General features: G+C 39.5%; 1 protein-coding gene across 1 annotated transcript in view; it reads left to right on the top strand.

The window, feature by feature from the left end:
- The window catches only part of PLCE1 (phospholipase C epsilon 1), a 197,364-nt gene that overhangs the window by 106,488 nt on the left and 68,068 nt on the right, over window positions 1-22,808 (top strand). Inside the window, exons 5-7 of the mRNA XM_018562672.1 lie at window positions 15,577-15,722; window positions 16,991-17,249; window positions 21,308-21,516. Of these exons, the coding sequence (XP_018418174.1) occupies window positions 15,577-15,722; window positions 16,991-17,249; window positions 21,308-21,516 (614 nt within the window). The remainder of the gene's footprint in view (window positions 1-15,576; window positions 15,723-16,990; window positions 17,250-21,307; window positions 21,517-22,808) is intronic.

Here is a 22,808-nt window from a genome sequence, read left to right as displayed (position 1 = left end):
AATCCCCCCAAATCTCCCCTCACTTACTGTGATTCACTGTGCCGGAGCAGGGACGAGTCAGCGGCGCGCTGGTCCAGTGGGAGGAGCTCCAGGTGGGGTCCTAATTTAGCTGGCTTAGAGGTGCCGTCCCCCCGATAATTACAACCCCACCTGGAGCTCCTCTCGCCTGATCAGCGCGCCGCTGACACATCCCTGCTCCCCTGCTGTACTGGCATGTAGCGCCGCACACCAGAGCAGCAGTGACGCTCGGCGAGGTAAGTAAGATGACACCTGGCGCTGACTCGAGTATAAGCCGAGGGGGGCACTTTTCACCCAAAAAAATGGGCTGAAAATCTCGGCTTATACTCGAGTATATACGGTAATTCATATATTTATGCAGACAATATACTGAGGAGTGGTGGCATTATCAAAACTGTCTGTCTCATCTATTTTAAATGATCTTGTATTCCCTGATAAAAGATGTGCCTTTACCTTTCGTATTATGTAGGGTCCAATATGATCTGAAGCATTTCAATTCTTACCTGAACTTATATGATGGTGTACATTAATGTTTCCAAGTAGAGACTTTTTAAGCAATTGTCTCTCAAACAGAAGGCTACAAAATCAAACCAAAATATTTTCATCTGATTTATAATTTCAACTTTACCATGTAATTGAGTTCCCTTTTAAAATGAGTAATCCAGCTTAGCATCATGTATTTTGAGAAGCACTCATTTAATTATCTATAACTGAACATAGGAAAAATGGTTTAAATCCACTGCATTAATTTGACCTATTGACTCCCAAGATCCATTTAGCTGGATTCACATCCCCTGCTTATTTTCTCTGGGGGTTTTGTTTTCAATTTCAGTGTGGTTGTTTTTTTGTTTTATTAAATGTGCTGTCCAGTATACTGGTTACCCATTCATCCAGTGTAGAGACACCAGTAGCTATTATTTATAGTGTAGACATGGACATTTCCTCCTATTAGTATACGATGTTTATTATCGTTTGTATAAATTCTTGTTAGAGATATCTTTCAATAAAAGTGAATACCACTACTTCAGCTGGCTGACACGTTTTCAGTGTATGTTATAGAATGATTGAGTCAAAGAAAATGCTGTATTCTGTAAGAGCCTGGTGTCTGTCATAGGGATGATATTTTTAGAGAGAATTCCAATATTTTAGCACCAATCTTAAAGCTTGTTCCCAGTGTAAAGGGAAATACAGGCTGGTGTAAGTATGGCAGGTGACCATTACACTCATGACGCTCCAACTATGGTAGTTGTCCCGAGCTATATACCAGCCCTGTCTAGCTGTTGTAGCTGAATTACACTTTTTAAAAAAACAACAAAACTTTAAAGGTTCTAAGAGACTGGTACTGGTGCGCATTCACTGATGGCAGTGATTTAGCCTAACCCTTTGTAGATCTTTAAAGGAGAACTGTGGGGTAAGTGTTTTTCCCCATAGTTCTCTTACGGGTCACAGGAGGACATATACTAGCATCCTCCCGTGACCCAAAGCTCAGTATATCGCTAGCTACAGCTCCTAGTATACTGAGACCGCCGCAGCCGGGACGGATCCCGACATTAATGTCGAGATCCACCCAGCAGCGTGAGTGACAGCTGGCTCTGCCTATCTAGAGGCAGAGCCAGCTGTACCCGCCCCTGTCCGTTCCGCCAGGGAGGCATGAGTGATAGTCACAGCTCTCTGCAGGGAGATGATCGAGAAGTGAGCGAACAATGGTATGTGTTCGCTCACTTCCCGATCTATTGAGCTGACGTGTCACAGTTTCATTGTCACACGTCGGCTTGGACTATGAGGTTGAGTGAAAATCACTGACCTCATAGTTTTCCTTTAACTTAGCAAACTGATTCACTCATCTTTTTTCGCTGGATTTCATTGTCACTGGTCGGCTCAGATTATGAGGCTGAGTGAAAATCACTCGCCTCATAATTCTCCTTTAATCCAATCTTCTTCTATCCTGTTCTTTACAGCTGTCCCTCCAACGCTGGCGCGGGTCTCCAATCCAGCGCTGACTCCTCTTTCATCCTCTTCTCTGATGTCCCACAGAGTCTCTGCGGGTGCACGCTGCTTCATAGACTTACCTTGTGTCTCCTCGTCTCCCGGCCGAACATCTGAACTGCGCCTGCCCCAAGATACTTTGCGGCCGCCCAAGAAACTTTCAGATGTTCAGACGGGAGCGCGCGGTGGAGACAAAGGTAAGTATTAACCCTTTTAAAAAGTTTTTTTTTTTTAATCGTTTTGCATATATCTACCGCTTGCTAGCAGTAGATATATGCAAAAACAAATGATGGTTTAATAACCCTTTAAGCTAGCCATAGACTATATTATATAGACATATTTTGAATATAGACATATATTGAATAGACTCCTCCATCCACACTAAACTTCATGGGTAGGGGAATCCACCCTGCCAGGCTTTTGTATTCTGTCAGTAGCACGTGTGCCACTGTCAAAATACTGTAACAGTGACTGCAGCTGATTGGCTGCAGTCACTATTCAGCCAACACTCTTCCATCCGACTCCTTCGATTTTTTTGGGGGGGGGATTTTGGGTGGGAGATTGCCAAGAGGGCCACCCACGGAACTAATTTCAAGCTTGTTTATCAAGAACCAGCCAAAATTCACTCCATGTATGGCCAGCTTTAGATAGCAAACAAACTCTTGAAATTAAGATGGTCTTTTGCTTGCACAGTGCCAGGATGAAAAACATGTTTTTAAAATGTATTTGCTTGTAGGATTCAAGCTCATATTTGTTAGTTCTGTGTTTTATGTATTAAGAAAATTACAGTCATATGAACATTGTGTGTGGTTGATTTTGAGGGGAGTATTGGATCGCTGTCTAATGACTATGCAGCCTCTACAGGTAGTTTCCTGTAGAGTAGTGGTGGTCCTGCCTCTTCATAAAAATCAGCTTTGCGGTACTAGTGAATTGATAAAGCTTTTGATCTTATAACATGTTGGATGTAGTGCAGTAGATATGTTTTAATGATATCTTAATATAATTTTGCCATCCAAACTACCCACAGAAAGTCAGGAACCATAAGGCTGTAATAGCCTGCCTCCATAGTCTGGTAACATTTCTACAATTGTTTCAATTCCAGAAATGAAATTACGTAATGCATATTAGGTAGGAGAAATTTGATTTTCTCCTTGCAGAGAAGATCCTGGAAGTAGATTAGATTACTATGGTGTTTTACGCATATTTACGCTGTCATATCATTAATCTCCTTTCCTCTCCTTATAAATCCTCCGTCTGGTTTATTATTGGGTTTTGTGTCGTAAATGGAACTGACACAGATTACAGCATCTGAGTATTATGACAATAATCAAGTTTGTATTTGAGCATTACACATGTGAGTTGGAGTCTGTTTGTAGGGATTAACGGGGATTTCATTCATGAAGAACTTCTTTAAAATGGTGGAAAGCCTAGTGTATAGCTAAGCAGAATTCTCCTTCAGTGTTTGTTCTATGGAATATTGCACACCACTGTTTTGTGCAGATTGATTTTAAAGGTAATTTCTATTTTTACTATAGAGTTTATTAAAATGAATGTAGAATATGTATTGCTAGATATTATGGTTTGTGCATTGTTCACTTCAAGAGCTTCCTGCTTTTATTATTTACAGTGTAGGATTAGCCACATTGCATACCTTTTCTAAGTAAAATAATGGAAATGTCTTGTTGCTTAGTGATTCAACATGGTACAGACACATTAATATACAATAAATACTATGGATCTCTTAAGAGCATACACAAGAATTCATTTGTTTATATACAAGACCCTTCCTGTGATCCATCATTCCAAATAAGAGTTTGTTCGCAATAAAAGTGCGTCTGGTAAGGAGCTAGGAAGGTATACCAAGTGTTAACTGTTCTCAAAAGTGGCCTGTTGAGCAGCAGAATATTACATTTATTTCATTCAGTTAATCGCTGAAAGGGAAACACTAATGAGTTTGTGTCAGTTTTATTTGTTTTTATTTAAATTGTTGATATGCTTTTAAACTGATCTGTTATTTACTTATTATTTAAAATAAGTAGACAATTTGTGTTGAAGAAACAAGTGATATATGGAAAAGGATTCCCAGAGCACTGTGGGTTTTTCTAAGGAAAGAGCCCAGCAGTAAAAGTCACTTTTCAGGCACAGTGAGGGGAATTTATCAAAACTGGAGCAGAAAAAATCTGGAGCAGCTGTGCACTGCAACCAATCAGCTTCTATCTTTCATTTTAAAAGCTTAACTGAACAAACTGAAGAAAGAAGCTGATTGGTTGCCCTGGGCAACAGCTCCAGATTTTCTCTGCTCCAGTTTTGATAAGTTCCCCTCAATGTCTCTCACTGCAACCTCAGAGAAAATGAGAAACTACTGACATATTCAGTGTGTGAGATATTGAGCAATGTAAACAACAGTAAATGAGCTCATGAAAATGTGAAAAGAAGCCCAAAGTTCCACTAGCTGGATGAAAAGGAAAATATAAAATATTGATAAGTTTCATATTAATATAAAAAAGAAAAACATGTTTAAAATATGATCCTACACTTCTAATAAAAGAATACAGGGAGTGAGATGGCATTTTGGTCCCCCCCCCTTATTTTTTTTATAAATGCAGATTTCAGGTTAGTGATATAGGATAAGAATTAGATTAGCTTAAGTTAGAGAGATACAATGTTAGTTTAGTTCAATTCAAAAAGTGTTCTTGAAAAAGACAATTTTTAAATAAAACTGTCAGATCCTTGGACTTCTCCAAGATGGCAAGTGGGTTCTGTCAAATATGGCTGCTGATTGTTTTATTAAAGGAGAACTATGAGGTGAGTGATTTTACCTCAACCTCATAGTTCGAGCCGACGTGTGACATTGAAACTGTCACACGTCGGCTCCATAGATCGGGAAGTGGGCGAACGCATACCGTCGTTTGCTTACTTCTCGATCATCTCCCTGCAGAGAGCTGTGACTGTCACTCATGGCTCCCTGCAGATATTCCCCCCTCTCCGATCCTCCAGCGCTGACTGGCGGAACGGACGGGGGAGGGGGTGGGTACAGCTGGCTCTGGCTAGGCAGAGCCAGCTTTCACTCACCCAGTTGGGCGGATCTCGACAGTAATGTCGGTATCCGTCCCGGCTGCGGCGGTCTCAGTATACCGCGAACTGTAGCTCGCGATATACTGAGCTTTGGGTCACGAGAGCAGGCTAGTATATGTCCTCCCGTGACCCTTGGTAGAACCATGGGGAAAAACACTTACCCCACAGTTCTCCTTTAAGATGAGACGATAGGATAATACTTCTATGGTTACCACATATTTGCAGCATTGCCCCCTGAAGCATCATTTGATATGCGATGAAATGGTGATGATTCTGTGGTGGCCACACATGTGCAGTATGCTCAACATGTCTGCTCCCCACTTCTTTCAACACTCACTCCACCTGTTTATTGCACAAGCATTCTTTCTATGTGGTATGCTTACTGAATATATTTACAATTATTGTACGTATTGGTTGCTACACTGTGGAGCTTATGCATATTATGTTGGTTGTTTTCTGCAGTTTGACTCAGTTGGTTAATTTCATAGCTGTTTCAGTTATTGAGCCTTGTGAAAGCCTCAGATAGAACAAGGTCTTATGTTGATGTTTCTGCCTTTAGACACTGGTATTTCCTGTGGATTTATACATGTAAGGAATTCTGGCTAGGATTCAGTGTGTGGCACTGTGTAGTTTGGAGTTAGTGAGTGACGGCTCATGTCTTCTATGTAGTGGAGGGATTCAGTGATTCAATAGATATTTTGTGACATCTGTTCTTTATCCATTTTTATTCTTTCTCTTTTCTAAATCACCTAGAATTCCAGAGATTTAGACACTAAAAGAAAACTACTGGCCCTTTCAGTTTAATCCTCACATCCGTGAAAAGAGATATAGTGATTGTTACAAGAAAAGTTTAATGGCAGACCTGCAATAGTCTGGTACTTAAGGAAGGATACACTGCAGATTTTTCGGAGATATTTGTGTGGAGGATGGTATATCATTTTAAATCTTCAAGCAAAATTATACCTTTTCTAAGCACAGCAAGAATTTTGATGAATGCAGGCCATTGCTTGCTGATTTATGGGGATGGTGCAGCAGATAGATACAGTGGATATAAAAAGTCTTTAAAGGGGGGGGGGGGAATCTAATAAAAAAAACTTGCATTACTTGCATTATAAATATGCACACCCTTTAACGAATACTTTGTTGGAGCACCTTCTAATTTTATGACAGCATTCAGCCTTTTGGGGTTGGAGTCTTTATCAGCATGGCACATGTTGCCTTCGGAATCTTTGCCTACTCTTCCTTAAAATGCACTCTAATTTTTTAGATTGCAAGGGCACCTCCTGTGCACAGCCCTTTTCGGGTCACCTTTTCGGGTCACCCCACCTATTTTCAGTTGGTTTCAAGTCCAGACTCTGGTGGGGCCATTCTCTTCATCTTCAGCTTTTAACGAAGGCCTGAGGGTTTTTTGTATCAAAATTGACTGAGTGATATTTGGAACTGTTCATAAGTCCCTCCACATTGACTAAAACGCAGTTTCAGCTGAAGAAAAACATCTCCAAAGCATAATGCTGCCACCACCATGCTTCACTGTGGGTATGGTGTTCTTTTGGTGATGGACAGTGTTTTTGCGCTAGTCATGCTTTTTGGAATTATGGCCAAAAAGGTCAATCTTGGTCTCATCAGACCGTAACACAATTCCCCACATGCTTTTGTCAGATATGATGTAGGGTTTCAGACCAAGATAAATTGCGTCTGATTTTTTTATATCCACTGTAATTATTGTACATCAGAGTGTATAAACTGTAACAGTGTGTGGAACATGAAACACAGCAAAGAGGCTGGTGTGGTATGAAGTATTGAACATACAGCACATTGTACAGATTTCTGCAGTGTTGAGTGTATCACATACAGCACAGCATACAGAGTGGGCTGAGGTGGAGCACTGAACATAGAGCAGAAGAGCAGTGCACTGAGCATAGAGTACAAAGTGAGGTGGGATGAAGCTTTGAACATGCAGCACGGTATATCCATTGGGCTGGAGTGGATTGCTAAACATACAGCATATCGTACCAGCATGAGGAAGACCCCACTAACTTGACCATAGTTGGCAGACACAGAATGACTTTATTCCTAGGAATTACAGTGCTGTAGGCTCTAAACCCTGTGTGCAGATCACGTGGATCAGCAGGGCTCTAGGAGGTGCTCTGTGCTTTTGTATTTATTGAAAGCCAGCCCACGTCTGCCTCATGCACTACTAAGTATGATAACAATTTTCCCTAATATATACACACACACACACACAAACCTATAAGCCATAACATGACCAGCGCCTAATATTAAGTAGCTCTCTTTTGACAAAACAGCCTTGACCCATCGAGGCATGGACTCCACTAGACCTCTGAAGGTATGCTGTGGTATCTGCCACCAAGCCGTCAGTAGCAGATCCTTTAAGTCTTGTAAATTGCGAAGTGGGGCCTCCATGGAGCAGACTTGTTTTTCCAGCACGTGCCACAGATGCTCGATTTGAATTGAGATCGGGTGAATTTGGAAGCAAATTCAACACCTCAAACTCTATGTTGTGTTCCTCAAACCATTCTTGAACAAAAAATGTTTGCAGTGTGGCAGGGCACATTACCCTGCTGAAAGAGGTCACTGCCCTCAGGGAATGAAGGGGAGTACGACGTCAGCAACAATGTTTTAGTTTGTGGAAAGTAACATCCACACGAATGGCAGGATCCAAGGTTTCCCAGCAGAAAATGGACCAAAGAATCACACTGCTTCAGCTAGCTTTCCTTCTTTCCACAGTGCATCCTGGTGCCATCTCTTCCCCGGGTAAGCCCGGCCATCCACATGATGTAAAAGAAAATGTGATTGATCAGAACAGGCCACCATTTTCCATTGCTCCGTGGTCCACTCCTTGGGGCTCACATGCCCATTGTTGGCACTTTTGGTGGTGGACACAGGGCAGCATGGGCACCTTGACTGGTCCCACCTACTTCCAGGTGCCATAACAAGATAATCAATCTTATTCACTTCACCTTTCAGTGCTCATAATGTTATGGTTTATCAGTGTATATACTAGGGATGCACCGATATGGGTTTTTCAAGTACAAAATATTTATATACTGATACCGTGTACCGATACTGGTACTTCCGCTAGCATGGAGCTGGCCTACCGGACAATCAAGAAGCCGGTGGTGGGTAATGACTTGCCGCCCGGCTTCTTGATTGTGCGGGAAGCGGGCTCCATGCTGTTTGCCGGAGAAGCCGGGTTCCCAGCCAATCAGTATCGACCCAGCCAAACAGCATGGAGTCGGCTTCCTGGGAGTTCTTAATGGCTCTGTGCAATTATTGTATTTTTAACAAATGATGAAATATCAGCAACATATCATTGTAGCACTGCAAGTCAGGAATCAAAGAATGCATATATAATAGGAAAATATGGCTGTCCCATGTGACACTAAATTCAGGAGCTTAATCATAAAACGCATTCAAGTACCTTAACTATTTACACAAATGTAGCTTATTTGTGTATCACTCAGCTGTTGATCCTCAAATCATCTCTAAATTCATGCTAAACGCTGTCTTTCCTTTTGGAAGGTGGCTACTTTTGTTCGCCATGGCAGCTGTGTGTGTTGTAAAGTAGCCACCGCTCCAAGCTTACTCCCGTGATGGACTCTAATTTCAATACAAATTAGTAAACTAAACATGAGATTATAGTCCATCACTGGAGCGAGCTTGGACCAGTATTTGCTTACAACACCTGGGAACAAATGAGTCCATCACCTTTCAATTTAAACAAGTGAATACATCCTCCTAAAGCGGCTGTAGGCTAATTTAAATTCTTGTCTTTCTGTGGCAACTGCCCACTGCTATCCTCTGATGCTATGCACTCAATTAGACATGCGGCATCTTTACCCATTTTCCATGCATTTGCTTTCCGCTCATAACACTGCTGTGACTGATACAAAAACCAATTACGGCTCTGTGCAAACTGTTGGATATGTCACTGCTAATAGCAAAGCTGCCTACCCAGGGACCAATCTCTTACACAGTATACAACATTATTCTTATTTTCTTTGTATTATAAGTTATTACAATTCCTACGGGCCTGCACAGATAAACTTTTGTTTGCACCTGATGGTTTGTGCACTCCCATACAAGACTATCATTATGGCGCAGGTGAGAAGGGAGTGAACATCAGGTCAGGTGTAACTGTTAATTAATTAGGAATAATCTCAGATGCATCTCAAATTGAGGTAACACTGATGTCATTAAGACTGGGCCAAATCCTAACGGTGGTGGTATATATCCATGTTAACATCATTTGGTAAAAAAGCAAAAGGTTTTTCTCTGGGATAAAGATTTCTTTATTAAAAGTGCTTCTGGCTAAATACACATTTTAAAATGTATTAGGAAATCACAAGGTTGCATCATGTCTTTAAATACTTACAGGTTGAGCAGACAACTTTTTTGTCCATTATGCTAATTTATGTTATGTAGTAGCCTCAATATTTTCATTGCAGCATAACATAATCTGCTCAGCTGTATCCACAGTTGAGCTTTAGGTCTGTTTGGTCCATAACATAGTAGAGCCTTAGCTAATTTACAAAGCTAACCCTCAAAAAAGATATCTGTTAAATCTTGTACCTTCCAAGCTTCTTGAAGAAACAGACTTTTTTTTCTAGAATAACTTTGTACATATTGACATCATGGCTGTTAGTAGTGGGCTGTTAGGAAGAGCATGTATCTGTGCTTCATTCTTACCTCCAGAGAAAGAGAAATATGGTGGCTGACACTGCTGATCTCCTGAAAATGCTAGTTGGCTGTCTCTGGCATCACTCTTTCCTAAATTACTGAGCTGTCAGTCCAAGCCTCGGAATATAGGGAGGGTTAATCCTGATAATTAGCGGGTGTCTTGGGGCGCCACTAGATAAGAGGTGAATTCTTTTGTAAATGTAAATACAGGCCAATTAAACCTCCTATGATGGAATTTGTCCTTTATTCCCTTAATAGTAGATGTCAGGTCCTTCTCCAGGGCTGAAACCAGAGGGCAGTAATGGATGTCTGGGCTGCATTGATTAAATAAATGAGCACAGACCTCTTACACATGTTTCTTGGGATCGTATTGTGGTGTAGAAGGAAGGAGGCCAGGCCATGGTGGACATGAACACTAATATTTTTCTTATTTATTACGATGTCTATAGATTGCGTGAAGTTTAAAACGAAAGAATTGTAGAAATGTTTTTTTCTGTTGACTGCATATAAAATGAAGCAATGTATGTATTTTATTTCATTTTCCACCCTGCCACATTTTAAAAGTGAACAAAGTCTGTGCAATGAAGCTACATTCACTTAGTTTGTATGTCATGTAGTCTGTATGAGGTATTTGCTTTTTCAGGCCACGCATGGAGAGTGTTCTCTTATGAATGCCCCCAATCTATCTAGTATTAACGGGTTAAGTTTAGATAGAAGTACTGCTGAATTATTTATAAAATCTGTGTGTTAGAATTACTGTAACTGTCAGATGCTTTCTACAGTAAAGATTGTATGAAGAAAGGGAGCCTGGAGGCAATATGTGTTCCTTGTCTTAGTTACCATGTAGGTTCGTGCCTTGCTTGATTGAAGCAACAGTCCTGTTCTCTGTCTGCAACTGACAGTCCATCAAGGTCTCTTAAGTTTATTTTTGGTACAAAAATGAATAACTGCAATCTGTTTTACAGCTATGCATTGCAGTAATGAACATTTAAAAGTGCATCACCATATGGCATGATCACCGGAGCATTGTAGGTTGCGGGGGACATAAAACATTGTGAACAGCACCCCAATGCTCCATTGCGTGCAATAGGAACCATTTGTGAGTTTTGATGCGCTGCATTGAAAAAAAAGTTTCAATTTTACATGTGTTGTGGTGCATTGCAAGTCCATTCAAAATAAATGTGCTGCCTTAACGCAAAATAATGCGCATTAACTTTCTATACGTTATTAACAAGCTTTCTTTTTAATAGGGATGCACCGATACCAGTTCAGATACCAGTGCCGATACTTGGCATTTTCATGAGAACTACCAAGGTTGCAGAGGTTGCAGCTGGGACCTAGCTCTGGCGCTCCACCACTGTCTGAATTCATCAGTCGATATTGTTTTAGAAAAACTGTCACATGAAAATAAACAAAAATGTATCCATACTTGTGTCTGTGAGTACTTGGGCAAGTACCGGTACTTGTACTTGCAAAAATGGTATCAGTGCATCCCTATATATACAGTATATATGTTTACAAAAACAAAATCATACATTAAAACAGAGATGTACAAATCCCAGGAGCTCAGTGTGCTCCTTACAAATGACAGCTGCCTCCTAACTTTTGATTTTTTCTCTAGTCTAGTCTTGGAGCTTAAAAAGTATCTGTACTTGTACTTGTACCGAGTACGGTACTTGGTATCAGTGCATCCCTACTTTTTAACCACAAAAAAGTTGTGAGTGTTGCCAAGTATACCAACATTTTTTACTATTAATTTGAAGAACATTGGTCTGTTATTAAGTGCAATTACTTAAAATACACTATAAATGCAATACTTAAAAGTAGGGATGCACAGATACTTTTTGAGTACCAGTACAGATACTTGGCATTTTCATGAGAACTACCAGGGTTGCAGCGCTTGCAGCTGGGACCTGGCTCTGGCACTCCACCACTGTCCTGAAATCATTAGTCTGTATTGTTTTAGAAAAACTGTCACATGACAATAAACAAAAATGTATCAGTACTCGTACTTGTAAGTACTTGGCGAGTACCACTAATCGTACTCGCAAAACTGGTATCTGTGCATTCCTTTATATATAGTTATAAAAACAAAATCGTACATTAAAACAGAGATGTACAAATCCCAGGAGCTCCGTGTGCTCCTTACAAATGACAGCTGCCTCCTAACTTTCGAATTTTTCTCTAGTCTTGTCTTGGAGTTCGAAAAATGTATCTGTACTTGTACCGAGTACGCTACTTGGTATCAGTGCATTCCTAGCATATATTTTTCTCTAGTGTAGTCTTGGAGCTCAAAAGTATCGGTACATGTACTCGTACCGAGTACTGTACTTGGTATCTGTGCAACCCTACTTAAAAGGCTTAGAAAGCAATAATATCCAGTAATAAACCAGTGGTAGTACCACCAAATCTGCTTTGGTAATACCTCATGTCACTTCATTGGGGATATGTCAGCCATTTGATGATTTTTGTTTATATGAGGATATGTAAATATTGCAAGCCATGTGTATTAGGGATGTGCTTGTTTGACCTCCCCATCATAGATTGTTTCTTGCGCTGTCAATGCATAATGCAACAAAACAAGTTTTCATTTATATATCAGAGGAAAAAGTTTTAGTTCACCCTTTTGTGGTATATATGGAGCCGTACTCAGTCTGTAGTGCTGTCAAATAAACATGCAAAAAAATGATGTTCATAAGGGAGCATAGGTAAGAATGTGTGTACTGCAAAGAGGGGATCAGGAGGTTCTCTTGTTTATAAAATCCTGTTTGTAAAGAACCTTATTATATTACAGTTCCATTCCCTTTCCAGAATAATGAAGTCATAAATGTCTGTGCCGGCTTTTAAAATGTAACTTAGGCATTGGCATTCCTTAAAAGGGTAAAATGATTATTCTGTAAGAATGCCGGTCTTACTAAACATCCAGAAAGTGTTTTGGTATTTCTCCTGTTAAAAAAGAAAGTGAATAATGGCACTGAAATAAGGTTCCCCTTTGTTTGCGCTTGCCCTGGTAACATTGTAGCTTTTTCTTGTAACTTGTTCTGTATGTTATTAACAGACTCCTCTCTCTTTTGTTATTTCATTTAATAACCAAACAGTGCCAAAAAAGTATCCAGAATAATTTATAATTTTTGAATAGTAGAGCTATTTTCAGAACATTTGCAACGCTAAATCTCGTAGTTTTAGATGATCAAGCTAGACAATATCCTGTCTCAAAGCATTGGATCTTAAAGGAGATCTGTTTTTTCCTACATGGCAGCACATCTAGGGTGCATTTAAACCAAAATGTGTGCATTAGACATAACTTAATGCAAGTGTGTTAACTTGCGTTGGCATAGTATGTAGTACATTGCGTAACATTGCATTTTTTTTTGGGGGGGGGGGGGATTTCTTTTTGTTTGATTTTTACACTAAGCTATATAAGGTATTGGTTCTGCCTTGTGTTTACACAAGTGAGCAGTTCACACCAGTGCGCTTCATTGCATTGCGCTGATTAAAGTAGAGCCTGCTCTACTTTTTTTCAGCGGAGGGCAGCGCAACACAACACATTGGTGTAAGCTGCTCCTATGTGCACCCATTAATTTTCAGATGTCCTTGTGTTGGCATCCATTAAAAGCGCAGCTGGTGTGAATGGGGCCTAAAGGGGATGAAACACTGTGCTGGATATACAGTAAGAGAGGTAAAGGTTAATTGAGAGCTGAACAGTTCTTTATTTAAACCTTACTCAAAATTGCAGATTAGAATATACAGAGATGCCAGGGATTTTCTCTTGTTGCTATGTTTCAAAGAAGAACAGCAGTTTGGGTTTTCTCAACATCCAGACAGAATTGAGGGGCATGCCTATTCCTCTCCTTTGCACTGATCATCTTCCAGATCAGTTTGTCTTCACTGAAGCCTTGTTCTCACTGGTCACACTGTTATGCCTTTGGCAACACATTCAAAATGCATGGATTTCAGAAATGACATGGTTTCCAATGAACCTATTCCCACCAACCAGTTTTGTGACATGTTGGGAAATAGTCCTGCCTACTGCATTTTGTTTTCAATGCCAGAAATCAGGTGCTGGTCATTTTCAGTGCTAAAAATTCTGAAGTAGGATGAGTGTATTTCAGTAGATTTGTTCTGTGTGCTGGCACTTTTGGTGTAAATACTATAGATTCCCAGTGTTGTCCTAACTAAAAAAATATGCCAGCATTAATGCACACCTCTAACACATGAAGTAGATCTGATCCTGAACTGAATGACATTTGGTTTGCACGGTGTGTTATAAACAATTGTCATGTTTATTTTCAATATATTATATATTGTTTTCACCTTTTTACCCATACCTTTTTTTGCACATCAGTGCTGCTGATTTCCAATTTACTCTGCATGCACATGCTTAAGGCGACAGTTGCAAGTTTCTTTGGGTCAGTACCTATGCAATGTTTGTCGACACAGTTACATGTAGTTTCCACCAGGAGTGCATGTGGCAGCATGACCCCAGAGCAACATCCTATAACAGCAAGTGGCTGAACAAGGGCCCTTATGACATGATTACCAGGTATTCGTTCAATGGAAACTGCATATTTAAAAGACCAAACATTTTTTTACATTTATAATACAACTAAGCTCTATATAAAATTAAAAGATTTACCCTTGTTGTGGCTCCCCCTCTTTACTTCAAGGGTTAAACTCTTGTTTTACCTAGGAGATGATGAATAAGGTTATATACTTACCTTGTTCCTCACTTCTGTAGGCTTCCTTTTATTCATGTATCAGTCCCCCAAAGCCTTTTCCCTTCTATGCTCAACCTGTCCAAGCTGTCTGATGTTGCTCCATACAGGAGGTCCAATTCTCCCCCATACCCTGAAAGCACCAGATATTTTGCAGTGATGGTAGCGAAAGACAGAGCTGTGGGAAAGGTGTGTAGTAGAGTATAATGTGATTCGGGTGTACTTTACACCTATTCTGTCACTTTGCCCTGAATGGACTAGGTAACAATTTCTCTTGAATTTGCCTGGATTTGTTAAAGTAACCAAATTCATGGTTACTTATTCTTCAGAAAAAAGCTGACTACAGACACTCCTCGGTTTACGATGGGGTTACATTCTTATAAACCCATCGTAAGGCAAAGGTATTGTAAACCGAGGAGTGTACGCAATAGCCAGACTGCTATTGGCTATTTCAAATTGTAAAAGCCAATAGCAGGCTAGCTATTAAAACCCCCGCCCACTAAGAAGTGGAGTGAGCCTGTGAGAGAAAGTTCCTTCTTAGGTCTGCTCCTCTGCTCAGTGGGTGGGTGCAATAGCCAGCCTGCTATTGCAGAAGCTAGCCGGCAGGTGAATGGGGAAGCGGAGCCCCTTGAGGATGGTTGCTTAAGAGTTTTTATTAACTCTCAAGCAACAAGAAACTACAGTTATCCGGCACCTACTGATCCCCGTGGGTGCCGTATAAATGGGAGTTTGCTGTACAGTAACCTCCATTGTAAATGAGAAAGATCGTAACTCGATTGATCGCAACCTGAGGAGCATCTGTAATTGAAATAAACAATCACTTTGTCTCTTTTTAAGGACAGTACCATTGATGGCATACCTGTAAATTTAAAAAAAGAGAAAAAATTGATGTATTACCAGTGATAGTGTTCTTATTCTAGCAGAAAATTGGAAAACAAAATCTGGAATCTGAATGGCCTCTAAAAATGAAGCATGTGTCTTAAGTTTTGATAAAACTTTAGTTTTAAAGATTGCCTTTCTAAACATTAGAACTGTTAATCTTTTTTTCACAGTTTAATTCTCCTTTCATTCTCTTTTACAGGTTAGTTCTTGGGTGACCTGGCTGATTCTTGCTGCAGGGTCCATGGAGGAGAAACGGGAAGTCTTTTCTCACTTGGTGCACATAGCTAAGTGCTGCTGGAACATGGGCAATTACAACGCTGTGATGGAATTCCTGGCAGGGCTCAGGTACGACTTAATTGAGGAGAGGCGAAAGCAGCTGTTATAAACATCAGTTGGCACTATGTCAGATAGTTTTAAATAGCCATACAATTACAAACTTTTGTGGACTGTTTTGAAATAATCTGAAGAGGTCCTAATGTTTACATGCTTAAGGCAGTCATGTTTAATCTTTTAAAATATTAAGTGTAGTTAAAGTAAATTTTAATGTTGGTGAAGTAGCTGAAAGAATGGAAAACATTAATGATACATTTTAGTGTTTGCAGAGCTAGATAACACTCAATCTGCTTGACATGATCAACACTGTAAAGTATTTTTAATCTATACATTTCACAGCCTTTTAAGTTGGCATGAAACATCCTGAATAGCTTGTTAACAGAGGCTTTACAAGGTGTTATTGTAAAAATATAGATCTCAAGTGTTTCCACTCTATAGACCGCTCAGCACATGGATAGCCTGTTGAGACATGTTCTGGATGTTTGCATTTAACCTAGACAGTAGAGACTAGTTAAACTCCTCACAGTTTAGAGATATAAAACACTTGTGTGTCTTGATGGCCCAGGACAAGGAGTGGCCTCATATAAGGAACATGTCTTCTCTAACCTTTCCCGCTTTTCAAAAAAGTTTGAAGGCTCATATTGGAAATGTTTTTGCTGGGGGAAACCAGTTAGTTATGATTCTGTGTGCAATAACAACATCAGGACCAGTATACTGACACATTACAAGTTCACGATGGATACTGCTGTCTTCATTAAATTTCCACTGTTGACTGTGCCAACAGAATTTTACATGGCCCAGGAGGCAGAAACATTTTAGTAGATATTAGCATTATTTTTGGTGATCTAGCCCTGTAGATGTCCAGATTAAATAGCTAATTAGTGTTTCTCTGGAATGTTGGAAAATCTGTGAATGAGCACAGATGGCTATTTATAAATTATTACAAAGTAATAGGAACATATCTCTGTTTGTGCATTTTTGGGTGAGTCAAGAAGAATGCAATGGGTCTTGATGGTTTAAAAGACAGTCTGATCTTTTACCACCTGTTGTTCTTCTGTGCTTCTTTGGCCACAGTGCTGGCCACAACTTTTAAATGTTGGTTCTACAAAGCCACTGAAGCCTAAAAATTGTTACAGCTTACCACCATATGAAGTACATTAGAAATTAATTCTGCACTGTTCCTTTCTGATAAATTCTGTATGCAATTATAACAAAAGCATTTAATTAATAGAATGCTGCATGTGTAACCATAGAAAAAATAATGTTTGCACTTCTCATAGATCACGGAAAGTGCTGAAAATGTGGCAATTCATGGATCAAAGTGACATTGAAACTATGCGGAGCTTGAAAGATGCCATGGCTCAGCATGAATCATCATCTGAGTACAGAAAAGTGGTGAACAGAGCACTGAATATACCTGGCTGTAAAGTGGTTCCTTTTTGTGGGGTGTTCTTAAAAGAACTGTGTGACGTTCTTGATGGAGCAGCAAGTCTGATCAGGCTGTGTCCTCACTACAATTCTCAGAATGAAACACTGGAGGTAATTGCATATATACATATTGTTTTCTGTTTACTGCTTGTTAGGAGTGTCCACCCTAATATCCTTTTTATTTTCAATGTATCATTTTAATCTGTGAGAAATGTCTGGGGACTGCTATTGCTGACCTACCTTGGAAAATGTTACTTGCCTGGCTGTTATGTTGACCTGCTGGCTTTAGTACATTGAATTAGTGACACATTTTGCTGCCCTACAAACTCTGGAAAGTACAATTGTGTGAAGGATTCCTTACACTGGAATAAAGTAATATTCATTGATTAAGAAATAGACCAGAAACGTACAGGCAAACTAGCTTGATTCTTGACAGGCAAGATGATACTGGATCCAAGTTTAGGGTGTATGTGTGTTTGAACCTCCTCTACTGTTACATCCGATAATACTAATATTTCACTTCATGTATTTCACTTCATGTAAACCTATCAGTCTAAAAACTGGCAAAGGTACAAAGGTGTCTGCTGCAGAGTTCACTGACTCTTGACTTTTGTCAGCACTAAGCCTAGCCCCTCTTCTTGCTAGAATGTCCCCCTCCCATTTCACAGTCCAATGTCACAGTGCCATCTGGAAACTAAGATTCTATAGAAAGTGCTATAGAATTTCAGTGCTAACTTGGGGAATTATTAAGGTCCAAATATACAGCAATGTCCTGAAATCTGGACACGCCAATGGGATTGCTTGGCAATCCAAACAATTGATTGTTTGGCAACTTCAGCATTTTTGTTATATTAGGCACTTTTAGGATCTGCCGGTGTCAGAGCAAATTTTGCAGTTGAAGCTTAAAGTTTATTTCCACTTTTGCAGTTAAATTGGGATAACACCTACTTTATATTTCTTACATTTTCTCATTAACAGAACAAAAAAAATGGCTTCTTTTAAATTGCTTACAAATCCTACCTAGCTTTCCTCCTTATGCATTGTTAGGAGGGGGCTGTGGGAAGTTGTTTACGCTAATTAACCCTGTCTGTACTGTGCTGGCAGTTTTCATTATCAGTTGGAAACTAGACAGGCACACTGTGCTAACAAAGGGAAAAAGACTTAGAAGCAGTGTATGTTAATGAGCAGGAGCTCAGTCTGTCCCTCAGTTTGTCCCTGTACATTCACTTTCAAACTTCTCAGAGTAGATCGGAATCTGCAAAAAGGCTTTCACCAAATGAATACTTATAAATATTATAAACAAATAAAACATTTTTTTTTTTTAATATGCTGTGTAAATAGGAACAAGAAAACAAGAGAACAAGGTTTTTGCAAAATGGACTGCAAAAGTAGAAATATGCTATAAATACAGTCCTCCAGCTATACAATATATCTTCACTTGACTCAAGTGTTTAACAGAAAGCCTGGTCTCAATATTTTGATTAGCACACCAAAAAGGTGTTGATATGAATACGTACATCAAAGTGTCTAAAACAAAAAAAGAAAAATGAATGGGCAAAGTGGCAATATTTCTTAAAAGAAATACCGGGCATGGGGATCTGCCACTGCATATCTTTTTCTGAAAATGTCAGTTTCTTGGTTTTCTCTGCCAGTAGTACTTCGAGCCACTAACCTGAAGCAAGTCTGCGTCAACCAAAGTCAGCGAGAACTCTTTTGAACTGCTTACTTGTTCAGTGGCTTAGGAGCTACCGAAAACACTGAAATAATATGACAGCCAAGCAACTATCATTCTCTAAAGTAGATGCCTTTCTTCGACTAAATTTCTCTGTATATCTGAAGATACTTAGGCTTTTAACTTTTGAATTAATGTATGCTTAAAGTGACACTAAACTCAGGAGTTAACTCTTAAAAATGCATTCAAGTACCTCAACTATTAACAAAAATGTACCTTATTTGTGTATCATTGGAGTGGAACTCTGCACTCCTTACTGGAACCCCTTAGTATAAATGAATGTACTGAAGTAACCACGGATGGCGCTGTGCATCTTCAAATATATATGCTGGTGACATTTATCATTTATTTGTGTATCACTCGGCTATAGATCCTCTAATCATCCCTGAATGGATGCTGACACTGTCCTTCCTTCTGGAGGGTGGTTAATTTTGTTCTCCATAGTCCCTGTGTGTGTTGTAATGTAATAAACTTGCCACATCTCCAAGCTTGCTACAGCCAAGAGATACACAAATAAGCAACATTTTTGTTGATAGTTAAGGTTCTCAAATTTATTTTTAAGATTTAACTTCTGAGTTTAGTGACCTTTTAATAAAGTACACACAATGTTATTTATTGTGACCACTTTATAAGAGTTCTAGTAGAAGAGATAGATACACAGGGGCTGTTTACAACTGGTTAATTTGAAAAGTTTTTGCACTGGATTTAATAGAATAGCATCAAGTAAGTCGGGACACATATATGGATGGAAAAATTAGTTTTAACATCCTTCTGCATTTTTCTTGATGCTTTTAGAGGTTGAATATTGGTCTCTGGCTTCCTTCATAGTGGACTTAACAAAGATATTTCATATTAGACGGTGTTAGTTTCAGTATATGTATATCATCCCCTCCCCCACCCCCCCAAAAAAAACAACGAATTCTCCTTTAGTATTTGAAAGCCACTCTTGTCCCAAATAAAAATAAATAAAAACAACATAGTACATTTAGTACATAGTAAAATATCTGTATATGAAATAATCCTTTTGTTATAATGTCACACGAGGATTGTATTCACTGTTACCACTTCCATGTGAGTATATGCAGTGTGAAATGCTGGCAGGAGGGATTACTTTCTGTGTAACAGTCATTCACATATTTAGATATAGAATGAAAGTTATCTTTAGGAGAAATATGACTCCGGTTCTCTGAAGTTTTGTGGTGCCAGTACAAATATATCATGCAGTCATGCATGACCTTTTGTTGAACTATGGGCTCAGCATAAAACTACTTTTATAAGAACAATCAGATTGAATAGCAACAGTGCACTAAAAGAATTTAGAGTCTATATATTTCATTGTGAATGTAGTTGTACATATTAAGCATATGAAGTCCTGAGTGAGTTGAGGCTCATCTCTTTAATATACAGCACCCACCTGCCTGTAAGTGTGAATGTCAACATAGTCAAGAGATGACTTAAAGATGTTTGAATGGCTGCTTGGAAGTCACGCCATTGTTTCCATTCTAAATGTTCTGCTTCTCATTGGCTTACATGATACATCTTTTCCAGCAGTCTTACTATGCCATACATTTAATGATTTAATAAACACCCTGTAACACATGTTGGTTTGATGCATTACCATTCATTCTGAATGCCACTGGATTTCACCAATGCATGTTATGTGCTGGGGAATGCTAAAAATACTACATGCACATTTTTGGTGTGTTTTAGTACATTAGCCAGTCCATTCAAACATTAACGTGGTATAAGGTGCATAAACGTAGAGCTGTAGCGAGAATGGGCTCTTGGAGATGACAGTATTTTAAAGTCCTAAAATTAAAAAAAAAAAAACATATCCAGTACATATCTGCAATACATGCACATTTCTCATCATTTTATCACTTTAAAGCCTCTGCAAGTACAGAAAAATACCTGTTTGTCTGCTAGAAATGCACATTGCTTCTATGTCCTGTTGTGGGTTGACAACACACAGCATTTTTGTGGACTGAATAGTGTCAGCCCTGCCTTGCTGTCTTTTGCTAAACTACTCAAACTCACCCACTCTCCCATCTCTATAATATAGGTACTAAATATTCTGCAGTTTCAAGATAAGAATTATGAGGGCTAATTAGACTTCATAAGAAATGAGCACAAGGCACCCTTGGCAGTCAAATGCTGTGTTAGGGGTAATATGTGAACAGTTGTTCCGTATCTCTATAAAATACTAGTTGCTAGACTACCATTCTAATCCTCTGGCTTCAATGATTTTAGTTCTTGATCTAGGACAAGAATGGACAAAAAGCTTTCAAACTATGCTGCATGCTTACTCCAGGTCAATACATCAGAAAGCAGCAAATGAAAAACCACCAGGCAGCTATATTTTCAACAGGAAGTGAACAATGGCAGCCTCCTCCTCTTTTGTAAACCACTAACAAAAACTGCAATAATATCTTTCCAGTTTGTGTCTGACTACAATGGACAAGACAATTTTTTGCAGCGAATAGGGAAGGATGGATTGAACAATGCCGAAAAGGAATCAACCGTAAACAATATTATGCAGACTATTCGCAGTTGCAACCGCAGTCTAGAGTCTGAGGAGGGCGATGATAATGTCAGTGAAAGTGGTGTCTCTAGAAAAAACTCTGTGATGGACCGAAGCAGATTTCAGTAAGTATGATACCTATGTTTCTGTGCTGCTGAATATGTTTTTTTGAGTTGTAAATAATTGCCTCTCCTTGCTAACCTGCAAGCTTCCAATGTTTGAGTATACAGTTCGGACTTTTCTTTGACTTTACTTGCTGCATACATGTCTAAGGTCACTAGCTCAGAAAATGATTCAGGTGCAGCTAGGCAATAAGCATTTTTCAATTTAGGTAGCTCTTTGCTACTCTCATGACAAATGTTTGTTATTACAGCACACATTTACTGCCTTTACTTTCTTAGGCCTCGTTCACACCAGGGTGGTTCAGTCTCATAGATTTTTCTGCGCTGAACCGCCGACATAAACAATCCTATACATTCTTAAGGGGACCGTTCATGAACCGCCTGCCGCCCGAAATGCTCCCTGAGCTATTTTTTCCCCCGCGGATTCCAAATAGATTTCAATGGAAACGCGCTGATCAGCACATTTTTGGGCGTTTATAATTGTGTTTCAGCGCTGAAACGCAATTAAAAACACCCCAAACCGCCCTTTACAAAATTTGTGCTGAAACGCATCAGTCCTGGTGTGAATGGGGCCTTAGGGTGTCAACTTTCTTGGTTAAATATTTTTTAAATAACATAATTTTTATGTACAAAGACAGAATTGAGCATTCAGTACTGTAGCTGCACAGGCATAGAAATGCATCAAGAAATGAGATACTCCATTGGCATGTACATCAGGTAGTCAGGCACGATAAAACATGGAATACTGAAGGTGCAGCTTGGAGTCTTTTTGACATCTTGAAAGTTGGCTTGCTGTTTTTTAACCTCCTGGGAAAAATCGGGGAAAAACATTACACTAGAGATTCTCAAGATCTTCTGTTTTAGAGACATTAGCTGTACCCTGGGAGAGAACTACCTTAATATAATTTTGAACTGTGGGAACTATGTTCTCATTTTCAATAACACTACCCTTCAGGTACACTCTCTAACTTTCTGCAGGTCCTGGACCAGAAACAAAATATCAGCTCTCATGACAAAAAATTGAGTAGCGGGACTAGCCAGAAAGATGTTGCAGATCTTTACAGCAGAATAAACATCCTTAAATTAGTTTGGAGACAGAGCTCTGCTCAGGGGGTAGTTGTGGGTTAGGCAGAGAAGCATTAGCAGTAGGTGCATCTGTCTCCTTTACCCTGTCCCTTTGCTGTTTTACTGTGCTTCCTGGGCATATTGTAGTGTCCCCAAAGGAGTCCCCATAGTGAATGTGCAAGATAAAATCTCCGGCTGGAGCTCTCACATATGCATCTTCTCACATGATT

Source organism: Nanorana parkeri, unplaced genomic scaffold, assembly GCF_000935625.1.
Source record: "Nanorana parkeri isolate BGI_ZX_2015 unplaced genomic scaffold, ASM93562v1 scaffold590, whole genome shotgun sequence".
Classification (NCBI taxonomy): domain Eukaryota; kingdom Metazoa; phylum Chordata; class Amphibia; order Anura; family Dicroglossidae; genus Nanorana; species Nanorana parkeri.
Note: the sequence above shows the minus strand (reverse complement) of the source record. Positions and strands in the feature narration are given on the sequence as shown.